This window comes from Empidonax traillii, unplaced genomic scaffold (genome assembly GCF_003031625.1).
Source record: "Empidonax traillii isolate 1590-97213 ecotype Southwest subspecies unplaced genomic scaffold, ASM303162v1 scaffold138:size3245559, whole genome shotgun sequence".
Taxonomy (NCBI): domain Eukaryota; kingdom Metazoa; phylum Chordata; class Aves; order Passeriformes; family Tyrannidae; genus Empidonax; species Empidonax traillii.
Window position 1 is genome coordinate 315,847 of NW_020955331.1, and position 19,614 is coordinate 335,460.

General features: G+C 50.1%; 1 protein-coding gene across 2 annotated transcripts; it reads right to left on the minus strand.

The window, feature by feature from the left end:
* Nucleotides 1–1,716: 1,716 nt before the first annotated feature.
* Nucleotides 1,717–14,854, minus strand: TFRC (transferrin receptor). Of its 2 annotated transcripts, none has more exons than XM_027884069.1 (19): nucleotides 14,765–14,854; nucleotides 13,152–13,222; nucleotides 11,206–11,419; nucleotides 10,372–10,594; nucleotides 10,033–10,176; nucleotides 9,289–9,385; nucleotides 8,790–8,912; nucleotides 7,478–7,573; nucleotides 7,173–7,312; nucleotides 6,659–6,828; nucleotides 6,236–6,355; nucleotides 5,526–5,611; nucleotides 5,349–5,412; nucleotides 4,953–5,020; nucleotides 4,503–4,570; nucleotides 4,076–4,157; nucleotides 2,945–3,166; nucleotides 2,339–2,479; nucleotides 1,717–2,046 (listed from the first exon to the last, which is right to left on the minus strand). In XM_027884069.1, exons 2-19 carry the CDS (start codon nucleotides 13,182–13,184, stop codon nucleotides 1,804–1,806), a joined length of 2,334 nt encoding a protein of 777 aa, XP_027739870.1. In that variant the 5' UTR covers nucleotides 13,185–13,222; nucleotides 14,765–14,854; the 3' UTR covers nucleotides 1,717–1,803. The 2 variants fall into 2 exon arrangements, with proteins under 2 accessions (XP_027739870.1, XP_027739869.1); XM_027884068.1 differs by lacking the exon at nucleotides 14,765–14,854 and adding an exon at nucleotides 14,168–14,286.
* Between the last annotated feature and the right edge of the window lie 4,760 nt (nucleotides 14,855–19,614).

Genomic DNA, 19,614 nt, shown 5'->3' on the forward strand with positions numbered 1-19,614 from the left:
AAAAATAGGACTGCAGGAGATTAATCCATGTTAGATACTAACCATCAAGCTTCGCAGATGACATTGCATGTTAAGCATAGAACAATTATGGGAAACACTGTCCCCGATAATTACGTACACCCATAGTGCAACATATGGAGGTCACTGCCTCCGATATAACACTGTGGTAGGCAAAAACTACCTTGTTCTTTACACATTATGGAAGACACTGCCCCCGATAATGTCAGTTAGGTTTCATGATACATTAGGTACTGGAAGTTTGCAGGAAGCTGCCATTTAAAAATCGCGCCAATGCCTAATCTGAGGTACAGGGAGTTTGTGTGTGTTGCCACAGGTGGAACTAGGGCTACACAGCAAGTCCCTCTTCTGGGGTTGGGGCCAGGAAGGAAGCTGTGCTCCACACGAGAGCACACATCATCCACAAAGGGGAGTAGGAAGGAGTCCAAAGCCCACAGAGGAGCATGGACCCTGCAAAGAAGCCAAATTTCTAGTATTTGAGTTTTCCACCCAGGTTTTCAGCATTTGAAGGATTACTTTGGAGCACAACCTGGAGACTCACTACCAGGTTTACACCTTGGAGTTTTTTTCAAAGGGGTGTTTTTGCCACAGAAAGCTTAATTGCTAGTTTTCCATAACTTTTTGAGGGGCCTGTTTTGATTATTTTAAATGCAAAGTTCCAGTATCATGTTTTGATTGTAATAGCAGATGCTGCTTTATTCAAAAACGACAGTATAACTGTCATAATTATGGAAGGCACTGCTTCCGATAATTATCTTCTATAAAAAAACATTTATAGTGAACACTGTCACTGATAAATAAATAAAGAAATAAATATCTCAGTGCCAAACAAGAGCCATCTTGCAACATGACATCGAGTCAAACAGGGTTTGGCCAGCAAGAGACTCAATTTCACACAAGGCCCCTGAGCAGCAAGTTCTGAAGTGCCGGTCTAGAGCCATTTCTCAATGCTGCAAGGCTCACCGAGGTGCCAGCTAAGGGTATAAAGGGGACACTGGATAATCTTTGGGTCATTCTCCCTGGGTATTGATAACTGCCTTGGCAGAAGCAAGCCTCCAAGATGTCATTGGAACCCCGCTGTTGAGTAAAGGCAGGCCGGGCACTTCAGGGCTTGCTGATAATCCAGCACTTGCGGGTATTACTACGTTTAATTTTTGAACTACAACTCTCTACAGCTCCCTGCCAGAGAAGGGATCCTCATCACAGGTGTTTAGAGGAATCCATTCCCTGTTTTGTCACTAGGTTTAGGGGACCAACAATTAAAAGCCTAAATAGATGCTATACCTCCCCACTCAAGGTACCAGTTCAGGAGTCACCCAAGTTCTTGGTTCTCAAGTACACTGGAGAGCAAGCCCTAGAAGCAGCTGTGTACACGACTGGTTGGGACTGTGGTCAGACAGGAGCCTGGTCAGAGGAGATTTCATGGTAATGTTAGTACCTGCTTTAAAACTGCCTCCTGTGAATTTGTCAAGGTGGGATTTAAATTTTGTGTTCAACTTTGGTCAAAAAAAGTTGCCAGAAAATCTACAGAAAGGTAATACCACGTTAGGGAGCGGGTTTTGTTTGGGTTTCAGGGGTTATCAGTTAGGTTTCATGATACATAAAGTACTGGAAATTTGCAGGAAGCTGCCATTTAAAAATCGTGCCAATGCCTAATCTGAGGTACAGGGAGTTTTTTGTGTGTTGCCACCGGTGGAACTAGGGCTACACAGCAAGCCCCTGCACACACAGCTCTCCTGTACCTTAGAGAGGTAATCCTGTACCTTAACCAGGTGTTTGGTGTGTCTAGAATTCGTTGTCTGTATTCCAGATATCACCCACTAAAGCATTGGCAGCCCCTTTAATGGTCCAGGTCACCAGGGCCAGCTGCTCTTTCAGTACGTTCACATCCACACTGTCTTTGTTGTCTTTCAGCTGCTTCAGGTTCTCCAGCAGACTCGGCAGCGTGTGGGAGCCTTTGCCGAAGAAGATGTGGCGAAAGGGAGCATCTTTTGGTGAGAGGAACGGGGAGAGGAAGTCATACTCCACCTGAGCAGAGGGGCAAATTTAGGGTTATGCTCTGGCCTCCCAAGTTTTTTTTTCCCTAATCTGCCTCAACCTGAGCTGCCAAGGTCTGATCCCTAGTCAGTCCTTTCCCACAGCAGCTCTGTAAGGGCCAGACCCTCTCTCAAATGCAAGTGCAGAACTCAGCCAGGTTGACACTAAGCAAGTGGAGGAGACACCAGTCTGCACAGTGCCCATGGCCCCTTAGGGAAAGGCCCATCCCAGCCAAGCACTCTCTTCCTTCATGAAGAAAGAAAAACCAGTTGTAGATACCCACCTTCATCATCCTGTCATTCAGGGCTCTGCGGACAATCCTGTTTTCCTTGTCACTGTTTGCAATGTCTCTCCTCAGTGCATCTGCAGCTCGCTGAAAGTCACCACGGGCAAAAAACAGCCAGTTCAAGGTCAGCCCCAGTGCCTGCAAGGGAGGAACTGTTAGCAAACCTGATTTTCTTCTTTTGCTGCTCTCTTACGAAAAGAAAGCTTTTTCTTTTGTTGTTGTTGGTTTTTTCGGGGTTTCTTTTTCCCTGAATTTAACCAAGTAGTAGAGCAAGTTCCTGGCAGGCTCTTCTGAGGTCACTCCCCACCCACAGTTTCTTGTAGGCTTTCAGCAGAGGTGCAAACGAGTGGCAAAGCTGCACTATGTTGTGAATGATAACCAGAGGAGAAATCACCCACATCCATGTCCTCAAGAGCTCACCACAGGCAAGTTAGCTGGATCTGTCTGCCACAGCTACTCTGCCTGCACTGCTCCAGAGGAACATCAATTCTCGTCACATTTTGCTACACTCATGCCCAAAGGGGTAAGACATCTACCCTGCTGTATCACTGACACAGCCCCTGACCATCTACAGGGATTCAGTGAAATCAGAGTCCTCCTTACCTTCACTTCCTCATCAAAGAACAAAAACCTCTCCTGGAATGACAGCAATTCTTCACTGTATCTATCAAAATCCAGGAAGAGCTCATGATCATGGGTCAGCCTGAGAACTACTTGTCCAGCAACTTCTGCAGCAGCTCGCATGAGAGCACTCAACTTGTCAATCTTCTTCAGGTTCATCACTGTGTCTCCAGCAGTGCCCAAGAAAGCATATTCCTCATCTTTCTGCAAGAAAGAAGGTGTTGAATTTAGCCAAGAATGCTTTTCCAGCTAGATTTTTTTCATCCCCCACCACAGATGACTTGCTACTTCCACCACATGCTAAATCCCTGTGCTGCTAAGACATGACACTAGAGTGGCAAAGCATCAAAGTATGGGGAAGGGAATGGAGCTCCTGCATTTCATCCCTCAGTTTCCAGCAATCAGCAGGATGTTCTGTTAGTTTTTTGGACCTGAAGACATAGAGAACTTTACCCCCTCAGAGGTCACTGCAGAAGTGCAGGTGGGCAAATCTCACCACCCAGTCTGGTATGTGGTGGCAGCACCCTCCAACCCTTCTTGTCAGGATAACTCAAGTTTTTCTGTGACACAAGTCTAACACTAACAAACCCAAGCATTCAAAAGAGAGGGAGCTGCTATTAGAAAGGCTCCCAGCTGCACACCTGCAGCAACGGGGCTGGTGTCAGCCCCAACTGCAGCAGCAGACCCAAACAATCTGAGTTAATGCTTGTTCTGGTCAACAATATCACTTCCCCAATGCCTTCTGCTTGCTGGCCAGCAGGCTGTAGTACAGTCTTTCACTGATGCAGCAACAGTGGACGTCTTTTTAGTGCTTTTAGCTTCTGAATCATTGACATCTAAGCCTCCAGAAGAGCAAGTGCCCCCTCTCCCAAAAAACCACAAGCATTCAGGACTCTGGAACAGAGACTGTAGGCCAGCCTTGTCCCAGGAGCAGCCTTCACAGCAAGTACTGCCACAGCCACTGGGCCCAGAGGCTGCACCTCATTCCCCTCAGAGGCTCTTGCCCAGACAGAGAGCTTGGAAAAGCACCTTGTGCTCTGCCATCCTGGAGAGCAGATATCCTTACATCACTCTGCGTGAAATGAGTACACCAGGCAGGCACGCAATACTTACATTGCAGAAACCAAAGGAAACCACTGGGATTCCTGAGTAAGCCAGGAAAGGGAACGCTGCATTATCCAGATCAAGGGGAACGCTGCAGAAGATAAGCACTGAGTAGTTACCAAATGGTTTGGGCATCCCAGGAGAAAAGCTAGAAGCCCTACAATTGAAGCTCTGAGCCAGCTGGACTACCCTCTGTAGACAAGACTGAAGGAGTCCCAGCCAAATACCAAGGGCTGTCTGTCCATTTCCAGCCACTGGACTCGGTACAAGGCTCTTCTTGCCCTCCAGAAAGGTGTCTGGGCTGCCCACAGGCAGCTTGGGGCAGCAGAGCCCACCTCAGACAGCAGTATGACACTCCAGCACAAAGAGCAGAAGCTATTTGGCTTGCTCCTTTATGGAGATCTGCTTTCCCAGAGAGATGGATAACAATACTTACACTTTATCCATCCAGTCAGAGCCCACTCTGTTATACAGGGTTCCTGAATCCTTTGTTGGGTCCTTCACCTGCACAGAGACAACAGTCACTGCACTTGTTCTGACCTCTGCTTGGGCCTCCAGGTTCCATCCTGGAGCTTGCATTGCTGTGCAGATGCCAGAGTCAGGTGTGCTCCCCTGACCTTTCTCCACACAGGCACAGTTGATGCAGGACAGGGGTTCACCTCCCACTGAACTGTGGCACTTGCAGATTTTAGATTCTGCATATCTGAACTGCAGTTTCCAGAGCCCAGCTGATTTCAGACAGGGCCCTCCAGAATATCTCAGCTTTTTCTCCTAAATGGGGCTTTCTCCACAGAAGGTGTAGCTGGGGAAAGTGACCCAGCACATCTCTGCTTTCAGTTCCTCCTAAAACCAGTCACCTTGATCAGCCTAAAGCCCTTCAACTCACCCCCTTCATAGTTCTATCCAGCAACGAGTACAGCAATGGGCTAGCAGAAATCTTCATGTGGTTGGAGCCTGCAAGAAATGAAAGTATGTTTCACATGCTGGTATAATCAACCACTCCTGCTAGAGCTATTCAGTCCTGATCTACAGCTTGTTACCAGAGGAACTTCAACAGACACAGGACAGTCTACTGGGACCTAGCAAAGCTGACTCCTCTGGCTTAGGCTGCAGCAGCCTCCTGGCTTTAATGACAGCAGAATAAATGGAGTCACGCCAGCCTTCAGCCAACCACCCACCATCAGCCTTTTGGCACAGCCCCCATTCCTAGGGGTTAAGGGATGTCTGTTCAAGCTATTCTAGTTCCACTCATTTTCAAGAAACTTAAGGAGTAGCAGGTTACCTAAGACTGCAGCATCCAAGTTAACGTAAGTGAAGGCTTTGGCATGCAGCGAGGTGGAGTATCCCTAGAACAAATCAAGTATTTTAATAAGATCAGCAGTAGCAGTACAACACCAGGATGTTTAATCCACAGGAACAACTGCAGTCATCACACAGAATTCTATTAAACACACAGTACCTCCAGCCACTCGGTTGCACCCACAGCTCCAAACTCTCCCGCACTCCAGCTAGCAAAGATAATGCTGCGTCTTGGTTTGTAGCCATCTGCAAAGAGAGAGAGACTGAGATGTCTGCCCTTCCCCCATGGAAATGCAGATTAGCACTGCAGGCCTGGGATGATGAATTGCCTGGTCCTGAGACAGCACTGAAGCATTCTGGCTGCTGCAGACAAATGTGCACACTAGTGGCTGTGTGGACACTGTACCCTGCCCCCCCACGCTGCAGAACTGCAGAGGAAAACAATGCTGTCTGCATTTCTCCCCTGATATTTAGCTGCCTGAGCCCCAAATTAACCCTAGAGACAAGTGTGGTCACACTAAGTGCCACCATGCAGTCCCCACTGCTCCAGCTGGTCAGCCACTCCAGGATTTTCCCACCTTCAGGCCCAGCTGTCCAACAGACGGCTCAAGTTTCAGGTTTATGCTGTGTGTTATCCAAGGACATTCTTTCATTTGACCATACCAGGTACAGGCAGGCAGTCCCTTGGAAGCAAGTGCTCACTGCAGACAAGTTGTCTGTACTGCACAAGTAACAGTTTCTTGGGAAGCTTTGTCAGATTCCCTATGCCTTCCAAAGCGTTGGTTTGCAACTGGGCTTTCCAGTGTTAATACATGCAGAGCTAGACCTGCATCACCTCCCACCCTCATGCTTTTGTTCAAAACTACTTACCCTTTTTCACTATGTCCGAGATCACACGGGCAAGTTCCAACAAGATGGCAGTGCCAACGCCGGCCTTGGCCGCTCCTGGTCCCCAGGAATCTCTCTGGGCTCCGATCACAACATACCGATCTGTAAAGGAGACACCAAGATCTGAGCTCCAAGCTTCAGGTTGCAAACACCATTTATCAGAAGAGCAGCTTTCAGCTTCTGTACCGGGAAGGGAGTCTGCAGCCTGACCCCTGAGTCTGGCACGCTTTCATTTAGCCTTTCCCTGGCAGCACGGTTCAGCTTTCTCTTTGATCCTCAGGGAAAGGTCTGAGGAAGGTTCTGCTGAGGAAGTGGTTGTCTGACTGGGAGCAGCTGTCATGTTCTGACAACCACAGAAGAGAAAGGGTTCCCCTCAAGATTCAGCCACAAGGCAGCTGTTGTTACCTGGTTCTTCAAATCCCTTGATAGCACCAAAGATGTTCAGAATCTTCCTGTCCACCATAACGTTGTTCACGGTCAGTTTCACTGTCATCTTGCTTGTGGGGCTCACCGTCACCTTACATCCCATGATCCCAGATTTCCACTCCAGAAGGCATGTGTGCCCATCCATTTTGCTGAGGCAAAAAGAGAGATCCTTTGAACTCATGATCCAGCTCCAACCTCATTTAGTTATTGTGTGAAAAAAGCACACCTGCAACTGCAGGTGCAACCTGTTTCAAGGCCTGCCTAGGAAATGGTTTGAAGTCCTGCACCAATAATTATGCAGGGAGGGGTAGGATGCAGAGGTCAACAGAATCCAACACTAGATTAAGTTCAGTCTAAGACACCAGACACAAGTGACATTTCTCCAGCCAGTTCCAGAACGCGCTCCCTGCCACACACAGCAGAGAGCAGCAGAGAGCTCACAGCACCTCAACCTCCAAGAGAGCCCCAGCAACTCAGCCTGTAAGCCAGTTACCTGAACAGCTTGCCTGCAGCTTCGCTAGAGATGGTCTGAACAGGGATGCGAGGTAGTCCAGAAGATTCCACTGGTGGGAACTGGGTGTGGTTGAAAGAAGGGAAGCCTGGGGTGAAAGGGTCTCCAGTTCCAAGGTGAGCCTGTGAAAAGCAAGAAGAGTCCTCGAGTCTCAGAGGAGCCCAACAGTTTTTATCTACACAAGTGCACGAAGCACTGCTGAGCCAGAGGCCGGCAGGATTGCTGCAGGCTGCAGCCCTCAGCAAGAGAGGTCCACCAGAACAAACGGGAGTCAGCTGCATACTCACATGTGCAAAGGGGACAAGTTTCTCGGTGTACTTGTATTCAGAGGGGTCCAGGTACATCAGGGCACCAACTGCTCCCTCCTCTCTGGCATTTGCAACCTGAAGCAAAGAGAAACATTTACTCAATATCTGCACTGCAAGCCAAGGGAAGTTAAGGCAAGTCCATGGAATAATGGTGGGAAGGGTTGTGCTCCTTGATCCCCGACTTCATAACAGATTTTAGCAGCTACCTGACACTGACAGATATGCAAGGCAGCTGAATGCCAGCAGCTCAGTCCTACTCCAGGCAGTGTGTGTCTAGCACCCTCTTGAACAGTTAGGACACACCACAGTTAGTGTCTCACCCTACAACTCCTTCAGCTCATGCTTGCTCCTCAGAGCCGCTTAAAAGACAGATGTTATTTAATTTTGATTATATTCCACCTGTTTTCCCAAGATGAGGTTAGGCTCAAAAGAAGCAGCCACTGAAGGCTCATCTTCACATGGAAAGTGGAGGCAGAGTGGCCTAGCCAGGTCCCTGTTCAATATACCTACAACCCAGCTGCCTCTGATATGTCACTGGTACAAACACTCTTGCGAGGCTAGACAAGTTTGAAAAATGGGGGATTGGAGAACCAGTAACCACCCTCTGTGGAAACACTTTTCAGCTCTGCCTGTATCTGATGCATGCAGACAGGCAGAGTCCTGTACCCCAGCCTCCCCAGGAGCACCTGTCTGAGGGGCAGATCTGGGTCAGGCCTCAAACAGGTTTACATACAGAATCACTTGGGTCCTCTAGGCTGCTTGGATATTTGGTTCTGCTCCCTACAGAGGAAACACTACAACAACATGGAAGGCCACTGGCTGGGCATGCAGTGCCAGCACCATCACTTGGTCCAAGTGAGCAGTCAGCAAGACACTGCAGCTAAGCTTTGAAAGTATCTGACTGCAGGAGCCAGAGGTGCTCTGGAGGCAAGGCCACCCTGCTTCTAGCAGCCCTATGGCTGCACCTAGTGATGCAGCTCTGCACCCTGTAGCTCCCAGGCTGCTTCTCTCTGCCTCCCAGCTCCACCACTCCAGATGCCTGGCTGTTCCAGCAGGACTGCCAGAGGCCAAGAAGAATGGCACCACGAACGGTAACAAGCTCTGCTCAGCCTTGGCATCCAGACCTGCACATGGAGGCTTAGAGCAAACAAGCAAGACCAGACCTGTAGGGACAAGCCTACGTACATGAATTCTACAAACATAATAAAGACACACCTTTATGCCTCAAAGAGGAGGAAGCATAGCTTCCTGCTGCCAAGTTTGGCCAGGCTCTGGGACACAGACTGCTTACCTTTTCAGCAAGGGTTATTTTTCCAGCTCTGAAGATGACTATAGTTCCATTCATTGAAATACCCAGATTTCGTATCTTCTCAAAATCATCTTTCAGTCCATAGTTCACATGGACTGGTTTGCCCTGGAACAGAAATACAGGTTAAAAATGCAGCAGCAAGATGCTTGAAACAGCCTACAGAGTCACTGTAACAGTGACTTCAGTTAACAGCAGGGAGCTGAAGCTCAGCCATGTCAACTGATCCCATGCAACATGCCTCTTGGAGCAGCACTTCTGCCAAGGTTCCTGTTTGGATCCCAGCAGGGAAGTTTAAAGTTACTTCTGCATCTTGCTCAAGTCATACCACCACGTGGGCCCACTCCTCACCCCACTCTCACCACCTCCAGCTCTCTAACTGGGGAGGGATTTATACACTCCGTATCATAAATGGACATATTTTGGACGTTGCCACCTGGTAAGTGTGCAAAAACATTTCCAGGATCCTCCTGGAGTCACTTACAGAAACTGTGCCGCTCTTGCTGTATGCCACATATGCGTTGGGACTCTCCAGTACCTCTTCAACACCATTTGCCTCAGTAGACACTTGGTTATTGCTACTGTTAAACATAAAGAGACAGCACTTTAATCTTTCATATAAGAATTTAACTAACTCCCATATTCAGTGCTCTAGCCATTCTGAGCAAGTCAACAGAGCCTGAAACAGGCAGACTCATCCCAGTACTTCCATGCAAGAATCTCTGGGGTTGTTCAGAGACATTAATGAAGGCTGATTTCTAAGCAGATTCATTTTGCCCCGACACAGAGGGGCAACTAAAACATGAGGGTACGAGCTGTCAGACAACACAGTGCCTGCTGATACCCTCCTGAGCTACTAGAGGAGCCACTGCCAGGTGTCCGACACCTGTCTGGATGACAAGATGGAGTCGCCTGTGCTAGCCGTTTCAGACACAGGGAATCTGCCCTTCAGCTGAGTTTTCACTCAAGTTTGTTTTCTCTCCACTTCCTAAGCATAGTTTGAGGAAACAGCTGTCCCAGGAAAAATCTGCTGCTACCGGACCCTCTGGATTTAGACAGCCTGAAAAGAGGGAAGAGCATCTATTGTTGTTTGCCTAGATTGAGGCCTTCTTTGGAGAGTGGTAACTGGCTCACAATTTTCGCACCATTTTAAGCAGAAATCACGTGTTTTCTCAAGACTACAGACATCCATGCTGTTAGGAAGAGATGCCATCTCTTCATTACATACCTGCCTTTATCCTGCAGCTTAATGTAGTGCTCGTCATTCCACACCTCATCCAAGCGAAAGCTGGTGAACTGGTCATGAATGTAGCTGGCAGTGGTCTCATCTTCAACCTTGCCAGCTTCAAAAGATGTCTTACTTTCTCTTTGCCTGTAAGTAGCAGATATACACACAGCTTAAGCTACAGCACCAGGTCGAACTGCAGCCTGCAAAGCCATTTAAGCCCGTGTTTAACACATGCCACCCTACATCACCTGTAAGGCCCTTGTTCTCCAAAGGAGCTCGAGTTCTGCTCACAGGCTGTAGCTCTCACAAAGCTCTAGCTAAGCTTTCTGCAACTGTTACCTCAGGTTCGCCTCAAGTTGTGCAGCTGACAGTTTATCTGACAACATGGCTCTCAGGTCAGGCCAGTATAAGACACGTGGTCCAGAAACCTCTTCTTCCTCAGTTTCATCATCATCCGATAAGTAAGATGCAGTAGGAGTCATCTCACACTTGCCACTTCCATCCAGACACCTGCTAACGTTCTGCATTCGTCCACGGTAACTCAAGTAGCCAATCAGAAACCCTATGGACAGAACGGGTTTTAATTTGTGCTGCAGAAAGATGACTGAACCAGCCCTACACCACACAGCTTCAGGGTTAAGATGCATCTCTGCTCTCACACCATTTGACAAGCTGGCCTATCCAAGGACAGACAGAAATATGCAGCCTGACATTTTGCCTGAGCTGGCATGTTTTAAGGGGCACTGTAAATTCGATCTTGCGCTTGGCAGTCCCTCCAGCACCACTTGGGAAGGAGAATGCTTACTTTAGGTCAGTGGCAGTGTTAAAACCTTAAGAGACGAGCATCAAAGGCTTTACTGATCTGCTGATCCACATCTCTACAGAACTGTTAAAGAGTTAATGGAGGGAAAAGCAGTAAGACTTCCACAAGGACCAGTTTGCCCTTCAGCTAAGTTCCACTGCCAAACTTCACACTTCCTTGTGCCAACTCTGTGCCAACTTCACACTTCTGTACCATAAGGCTGAGCTAGACATACTTAGTGACAAGAGGCTGCAGCCTGGATCCCGGTTCTTTAATTATCTCCCAAAACAATACCAACTCAAATGTTAATGGCCTCAGATACTTTCAATACCAGTGTCCACTCCATGCAGTTGCCTCCCACTCTTCCTTACCAATCAAAAGGAGGAGGACTGCTGCCATGATTAGGAAACAAAGGTTTTTGCCATTCCTCCGTGGAGGAGGCATGGTGGCATGCAGGTGCTCTGGTCTCCCGATTTCCCCTCCTTCCTCATCATCAGCAGAGAGCTTCATCTCCACATGGCTGTTGTCTCCATCTGTTTGCCGGGCAATGCTGAAGCGCGTGTACGACATCGGCTCGCCACCAAACTGTGTTGAAAGACAGTCGTGTTACAGAAGAGTTTGCTCCACCAGCCCACAGTCCTTCCAGTCATCAGCTCCAACCCAAACGCAGGTTGTTCACCTGCAGATGCTCCAGTTCAAGCGAGCATTTTGTGAATAAGTCAACCTGGCTGTTTTAAACACAGTTAAGACTCAGATCCACTTAGGGTCTCCAGAGTCTATTTAGCATCTCTTTACCCTGTTCAGATCCACACTGATCAGAGTTTAGCTTGGAGTGTGTTACAGATATGACACAGCCAACAGCACCAGCATTTCCCATGTGACCCCACGGCAAAGGCTGATTCAAGTAGAAACTCTCAGTCTGAATCAGAAGAGCACAGATCTGCCTTGAGTGTGTACAACTTGCACTTTGATGAGGACAGAGGAAAGGGAAGGCAACCCCTCCATGATTGTGCCTTCGAGCTGCATCCACTTTGACGTAAATACTCTCATCCAGCATCTAGCTAATTTTGTATTACGCTGCCTAAGGCTACTCTTAAATTACACTATTGGTAGTATTACAAAGCAGCTAGGCTGAAAAGAGATTACCCTTGGGAATCACGCTACCTCAGCTAACATGAAAGCTGAGGCTACACCTCCTGCACCCACCATTTGACAGGTGTTTACCAGTGCCCAAGCAGAACTTCCAGACTGGAGCCCACATTTCCCAACAGGTGCAACACAGAGCCCAACCCCCCACAGAACAGCCGCCTGTGCACAAGGCAGACGCTCAGATTAACTCAATTCCAGGCATAGCAGAACCACTCAGCTTCTATTAGAGATGCTGAAATTGCCTGCAGCCACAGTTGTGCTGGGAAGTGGCAGGAGACTGGCTAAAAGGCCAGAAGAATTGCTTCAGGAGCAACAGTCCTGCAGTTCCTCTCCACTGTACTGGAGAAGCAGCTGGTGACAAGCACCCACGCCCTGTTACAACCTCAGCAGCTCATCCACAGCTCGCGGTTCACTCTCAAACTACACATCAGCAGCTGGAAGTGAAGAGACCAGACATCTGCTCAGCTGGTCAAAAGAAACCGGTGTTGTTTCAGACCTGCAGTTCCACTCTGGCTCACAGTACCCACAGTGAAGTGGCTGGCAGTTCACATTTTGGAAAAGGTAATGCTGCAGTCTGCCCTAGCAGTCTCCCTGCTCAGCTGCTCAACAGCTTGGCTTTCCTCACACTTGAGGCATGTCCTCACACAGAGGACATGCCCCAACCCTACATATCCTCCCTACTTGTTCACAGACAAAACCACCACATTCCCAGTCCTAGCCTAGGGTCATTTCACAATCCAAACTCTCTAGGACCAGCAGGTTTGGATGGGCAAAATTCAGAAATACCTCCTCCTGCACATTTCTTTCAAAGCACGGGTTGCTTTCAAAAGCTGGACTTGTGGTTGAATTCCCAACCCTCAAGGAAGAACAGACTTCCTCCTGGAACACTGTTCAAGGCTTGCCCCTCCCCCCTTTCTTACCAGCTTCTTGAGAGACCCAAAATATGATAGCAGTTAATGATAACCCCACCAACACTGAACCACTCGAGCCACTTCCTTATCATGGCCAGCTAGCTACAACGACATTTGGCTCACAACCCACACGGCAGCATCCAAACTGCTTTGGATTCATCATCTTCTCTGATACTGACATGGATGTTGTCAAACCTTTTTCTGCAGTACTGTCAGCCCACCAAGAGATGAAATGGCACTGGAGGGCTGTGTCTTACCAAGTTAGAGATTGCTGCTCTGGCATGGTCCATTGCCCTCTGGAGAAGTGCACACCAACTTGACCAAAGCCCTGGAAGTTCAGAACACAAGTCGTCAAGTCAGGCTGTTCCCCTGCCGCTACGTAACACATCCAAGGTCAGTCACTGACACAGTGTACTGCCTGCCCATGGATTTTCTGCATATACTTCTATGTAAGTCACAATATTAGCAAACCTACACCAACCCTGAATGCAACCTAGAAGTTCCCATTGCAAATATAAGTTCCAATGAACAAATCAGCTCCTTCTACTGAACTCCAGGCATAGTGGGGGAGTCTCAACAGCCAAGGGTCTTATTAATGGTAGAGACACCTCCACTCAGGGAGTACTGGAAAGAGGTATTTGCTCAACTCTGACAATGGACTCCCAGATATCTAAGGTTCCTGGGGTCTGTCTCAATGACAGAAAGAGTCCGACTGGCAGACAGAAGTGGTGCAAAGCATAAAGCAAAGCAAGCATAAGCTCCAACCCCGCCAGAACACTTCCAATAGCAACACCCCTTCTAGATGGCTACGTTCTCTACCATTTTATGAAGGCAATTTCTGTCTTGAACAGTCTCCATGAGTCGCTGAGAACAACTCTCCAAAATAATTTCAATAACTTTTAAAATTCTGGTTTCTCTACACACAGCAAACATAGTTGACAAGTAAATTGTAACTGATTTACTTAAGCATTTATTCCTGAAAAGATGCTTGGAAAAGCTTTGTAAGTTAGCGAGTGCCTAGACAGGTGTTTAGGCTGGAAGCGTGCAACCTGAGTATGCCCTCAAGCAGCGTGGCTAAGAAGTGGCTTTGAACTGGTCTTCAGGTGCACGTGGATCAGCATTACACCTGGGAGCTCTGAAAGGTTTTATTTGGGGATCAAAGGTTAATAATGGCCGTTGCTCATTTCACCCTCTGCAAAAACACACGAGGATGAAACCCCGCCAGTTTCGAGAAGCCTTTTCCCAGCGACAACCTGAGGCCGCAGGCTCCCACCTGGCAGGCAGGACACAACCCGGCTGAGCATTCGGAGGGTCTCCTAAAAGCTAACCCAGGGAGGTAGTGAAGTTCAAAGGGCCTGCCAGGAACCGCAACTGGCAGGGATGCTCGCGGCTCCCCCAGCACATCACCCCGAACCCCTCTGGCGAGCCCCCCGATTCCCTCAGAAATACGGTAAAGAGGAAAGGAAAAAAAAAAAAATAAGAGAAAAAAACGGCGCACAGGAGCAGCCGCCCCGCGGGGCCGGGCGTCCCCGGCATAGCGGGCAGGGCCCGGCTGCGGACCCCAGATAAGGGGCGCGGGCGATAGGACACGGGCCGAGGGCACGTCTGCTCTCCCCGTGCCCGGCGGGGGAGCCGTGCGGGGCCGCGGGAGCCGTGCGGGGCCGCGCTGCCCATCAAGGTCAGCGGGCGCTGCCGCATGCGCCGCCGCCACCACGTGCCCTCCGGGAGATGCGGCCCCTGCCGCTGCGGCAGCGCCGCCGGGGCCCCCCTGCGAGCCGCCTCCCTCCCGCCCTCCTCGCCTTCCACCCGCCCGCTCCCGCCGTCCCGTCCCCGCGGCCCCGTCCCGCTCCCATCCCGCGCCCGCGCTCACCCACCGCCGCTCCGCGCCCCGCCGGGGCTGAATTGCGGCACCGCGGGGACAGAAGGTCCCGCCTGCGCGGCTCCGCCGATCAGCCAATCCTGGCAGTAATCACCAGCCCTCCCTGATATCCCGGCAGCGCCCGCCGCTCTCGGCCCGCCCCTGCCCGCGCACGTACGCCAGGCCAGGTTGTAGTGGTGCGATAAAACAGCTGCGGGGAAGGTGACTTCCACACCTGCGTGGGCAGCCCGTTCCAATGCCTGACAACCTGAACAGGGAAAAAAATTTACTAATATCTACTCTGAATTTCACTTGTGTCAGCTTTCTCAGCTTAAGGCAATTTCTTCTTATTCCCTCCCTGTAGGCAAGGTAGAAGAGACCGACCCCCACCTCTTTACAACCTGCTTGCTTTATAAAGATTGAAGCCGTGCTCTTTATAAATGACCTTCAGATGCCCTCGGTGCAGCGGAGGAGCTGCTTGCCCAGTGGATGTATTTCACTGGGTTCACACCACTGAGTCCCGTCTTCCCCACGGGAAGGGCTGGAAGCGAAGCGACCACCCGCCGCGCGGGGCGGGAGGTGAGGTTAACAACTCTTCGTGGGAAGGGATGCTTGTACCGCGGCCAAAAGAAGGAGCAGGTCACGATTCAGCATTCCCACCCTCTCAGCATTTTGAGGGATGAGGGCAGGAAAAATATTTTCTTCCCCTGGGTGGTGCGAACCAGACACAGGACTTGCTCTGGCATGGGAAGCTCTGAGCATCTTCAGGTCCCAGCAAGTCATGCACGCTCAGGGCTGCCTTTTTAGGTCTGAATGAGCAGAGTCACCCAGGGTGCCTTTCCTTTGTACTGGGCTAGGCAGATTGCTATTTTATTTGCACTATGGGAAGCGTGACAGGAGTTATGCGTTCTAGCCCCTGTAGTGCACAAACACAAGAAGCATGGACAGCCCATGTCAGGCCCTGGGCTGCCTGTGGCCCATCATGAGAGGTCACTGCTCCCAGCCTCTGTCCTTCAGCTCAGGGCATCCCTCAAAAACATGCTAGGAACAGGGAGTGCTTCAAGGTTTGCGTGTGCGCATGTTCAGCAGTGCTGTGCTCATTTGTCCCTTGCTCATTAAAAAAATAAATCAGTAGGCCTGGATTGTTGCCTCAAATCCTCTCCCGGGAAAGAAGGACGGGAGCAGAAAGTTTGTAGTTTTGCAGAACACATGATTGCAAAGAGGATTATGTTTTGTGAAAAGCAATACATTCCTGCGCTGATAAAGGGGGGATTAACTAGACCTGAAATTCTATGCGGCTGTCTGGAGACAAGCCTCTAAAGCATCTCTCAGGCAAGACATGCCGGTGGACCTGTCAGCTCTGCTTACCAGAGGAGGTTTGAGCCAGGCTCCAGTGCCCAGGCTTTCTCTTCTCCAGCTCCATCCCTCACCAGTGTGATGATGCCAGTCATAGAGGGGAAAACTGTTGTCACTCGGTGTGTGACTGCCCTGTGGGACATGCTGCTGGTGGGTGCCTCAGTGGAAGCCCAAGGAGTAAGAGGGTTCAGAAGAAGTTTAGATCAGTCCTATAACATGGGTCCTCTGATAGTTTCTCAGTGCAATGGTCTAATGTGGCCTGCTGCTCAGGAAAGTGTAACCTGTGGAAAACTCTGCTCAGTTTTTTATGTTCTTCCTGGGCTTCCCCCTCCAAGCCCTCACCTTCTGGTAGCACCTTTACTGGTGCAGGCTGGCTGGGCACACTGTGCCAAGGCTGCAATCACCACCCACCAGCACTTCTGAGCAGAGCAGCGATTCCACACCGAGGTCCTGCTGGAGGAGGAACATTCCCTGGAGCAATGCTGCAATGCACATAAGGAAAGCAACAGCAGTTTGATTTATTCCTTTCTGTGGCATCTGTCTGTTGGGCTGTCCTTCCAGGTAGCAGTGGAGATGCTGTGTTGCACACTATACCAGCTCTGACCTGCCCTGGCAAATGCTTGCTGCAGGTGTTTTCTGTTCCCTCTCACAATGCACTTGTGCTCAGTAGTCAGTTCCCCATTTCTACACCTGCCAGGAAAAAGATAAGAAAGCCGACATTTTAGAATCTCAGATATTTTTGCACCCCAGCCGGTGTTGGCAGTGAAATACATTAAAATGAGGGTTCTTCAAAGGCAACACGGTACCCGTGAGCAGTGGAGCACCCTTCACCTTGCAGGAGTGGGAGTCAGCTGGCTACTGACACTTGGTGGCTGATGCCACCTCCCTCAGGCCTGGCACCTGTGTAGTTCACACAGTGGTGCCTGTTCTGCTGTGATGCTGAGCCCAGGTGCTCAGGCTGCCCAGCTCGGCCAAACATCTTTGCAAGGAGCAGAGGTAGCCAGAGTTGGGAAATGGTTGAGGAGGAAAGAGGATGTAGGATCAGTGACTGCTGACTTCTGATCTGTCATCTCAGCATCAGGCTGTTCCTCCTCATTGTGTCTTGGCTCAGTTATTTTAGGAGAAGTTTGTCTGTTTCCTCTGAACTCCTGGGAGTCTTGTGAGTCCCCTGACTCGACTCAAATGACTCTGCATTCTTTTATGCACTACCCCATGATGTGACAGTGTCCTTCCTATGGGATTAGTGCTGAAACATGAGATCAAAATATGGGAAGGAACATGCAGTTTCACTTCAGTTTTACAGCATGGCTGACCCTCGTGTGACCAGTTGTCCCACCCACGTTAAGGCAGTTAAAAAGCAGTTAATAGCTGCTTTGTGAGCAGCTTGTCAAAAATGGTGTTGGGAGGATACTTATATATTTTTATGGCAAGAAATCCTTTGAGTAACACAGCTCTTCAGTCTAGAAAGGGTGGAAAAGCTAAGAACCAAGTGCTGGAGTGTGGTGTTAAGTTGGATGTGCTGTTGGGCTGAGGCCAAGGGTTGGGGGAGATACAGTGGCCCACGGGCTGGGAGGTATTTATAGGGCTCCCAAGGCTGTGCGCTCTACCCAACAGGGTCTATGGGGCATTCCAGCCACCCCAGGGTGCAGGACCAGACAGGCAACAGGCATCTGGGGACAAAAGAAAGTGATCTTGTCGATTACTTCCTCTGGACCACAGCCACTCAGAAAAGTGCCAGCTCCTGCCTTGCTGTGAGCAGATTTGAGGGATACACTGTCTGTGCTCTCTATTCAATTTGTGGGTTGCACCAGGGTGCAATGAGCTATAATGTGTCCCAGAAGGGATATGTGAAATCTAGGTTTTTGCAGTGTCAGTCATGCTGCAACCCCTCTCCTCCAGATTAAGGCTGGCAAGCCTGGCTCCCAGGATAGCCGCCCTCTCTGCCTCTGTCTCCCCAAGCTAACAGCTCGACATCCAAGAATTTCACAATGCCATGAATATCCCCATCCTCCAGAAGACCATGTGTTTTTGGCCTTTGCTGATGTATTTCTCAATTGTGGCAGTCACTGGCATGTGGAAGAGGATATGCTGCTTCTTCTTCTGTAACAAAGAGGCTGTGGAGGAGGCAAGGAAAAAGGCACTTGAGAGTGTGGAAACACAGCCGGTAATGCTGAGAGCTGAGGCAGTGCTGTCATCCCTTCAAACATCCGTCTTTGCGTCCTTCCTGGGGAAGCACCTGGGTCTGGCCTGGCTGTCCTCATTGTCCACAGCTGGCCTGGTGCTCCCTCCTGTTAGCTGGAGAGGAAACAGAAAGCGCTGAGCACCTGGAGGAGAAATGGGGGGGAGGCCAAGGGTAATGCAGGCTCTTGTTCCTATGAAGGTGCAGACTTGCACACACCTGCAGCAAGAGCTGGACCTCCCCTTCAAAGACCAAAGACAATTTTTTTTGCCTCCTTGCAGCGAGGAGGCTCATCTCGCCATCTCTCCCATCACACAGCAAGGGACGTGAATGTGGTGATGCTCATTTTGCTGCTCTTTTAACAGGGCTTCCTTGCTTGTAAAGACTGGGTTTCACTGGGATTCTAACCCCCAAAGTCCTGGGGACCCCTCTGTACTTCTTGCATGACCCCACCCTGCTTACAGGGAGGAGGGTGGACTGTTACCTGGCTTTAGACCTGCCCAGAGGACACAGGGAGATGAGGCAATGAGCAAGGCTTTAGCATTGCTTCCCGCTTGGCAGTTACATCTTTTGGCAAGATGCTGACCCTCCCCAGGCGCAGCTGAGGGGGAGAGCAGAACCACGAGGACGTTCCTTGGTGTGCATGGGATTGATACCAGTCCTGACAACAGACAAAGTGTCCCAGCAGCCCTGCAGTGGGCAGCTGTGGCCAGTGGAGATCCAGCAGGGGCTGTTGTTGACCTGGAGCCTTTAACAGCGCAGGGTCAGCCCGGCAGAGCTTCTGCTATCTTGTCTGCACCGCGGGACTGTGCTGTTTGTCCCTGCTCCGATAGCAAACTCTGCCCGGTGAGCCTGGCTGCTTTTATCTGGTGGTCAGGGCGGCTGTGGCTGCAGCAGGGGGGCTGGGGGCCTCCAACAAGTGTACAAATAAGCTCAGGACGTGAGTACAATAGCCAAGGACTAGCCTTTGAAAAGCAAGGGGACACAGCGTGGCCGCCTTGGGGCACATCAAAGGTCCGTCTCTCTCTGCGCTGCAGAAAAAGCCTCTGTGTTTGACAGCTACCCATGGACCTGGCCCCGGCATTGTGTCGGCACAAGGGGAAGAGGGTTTGAGTGGTGGGAAGTGGAAAGGGAAAAAAAGCAGCAGGGAGAGGACTGACACAAGAGCTGGGACACAGTCCTGAGGGTCTCTACCTCTAGATCATGGGTTTCTCGTGAATTCCCTTGGTCCTGCTTTGTTCTGGCTTTTGCTGATCCGTATTGGGAGTGCAGCACAGTCTCCCTTTCTCCTCCTCAGCTGCACCTCCAGATAGGCATTCCATTTGCC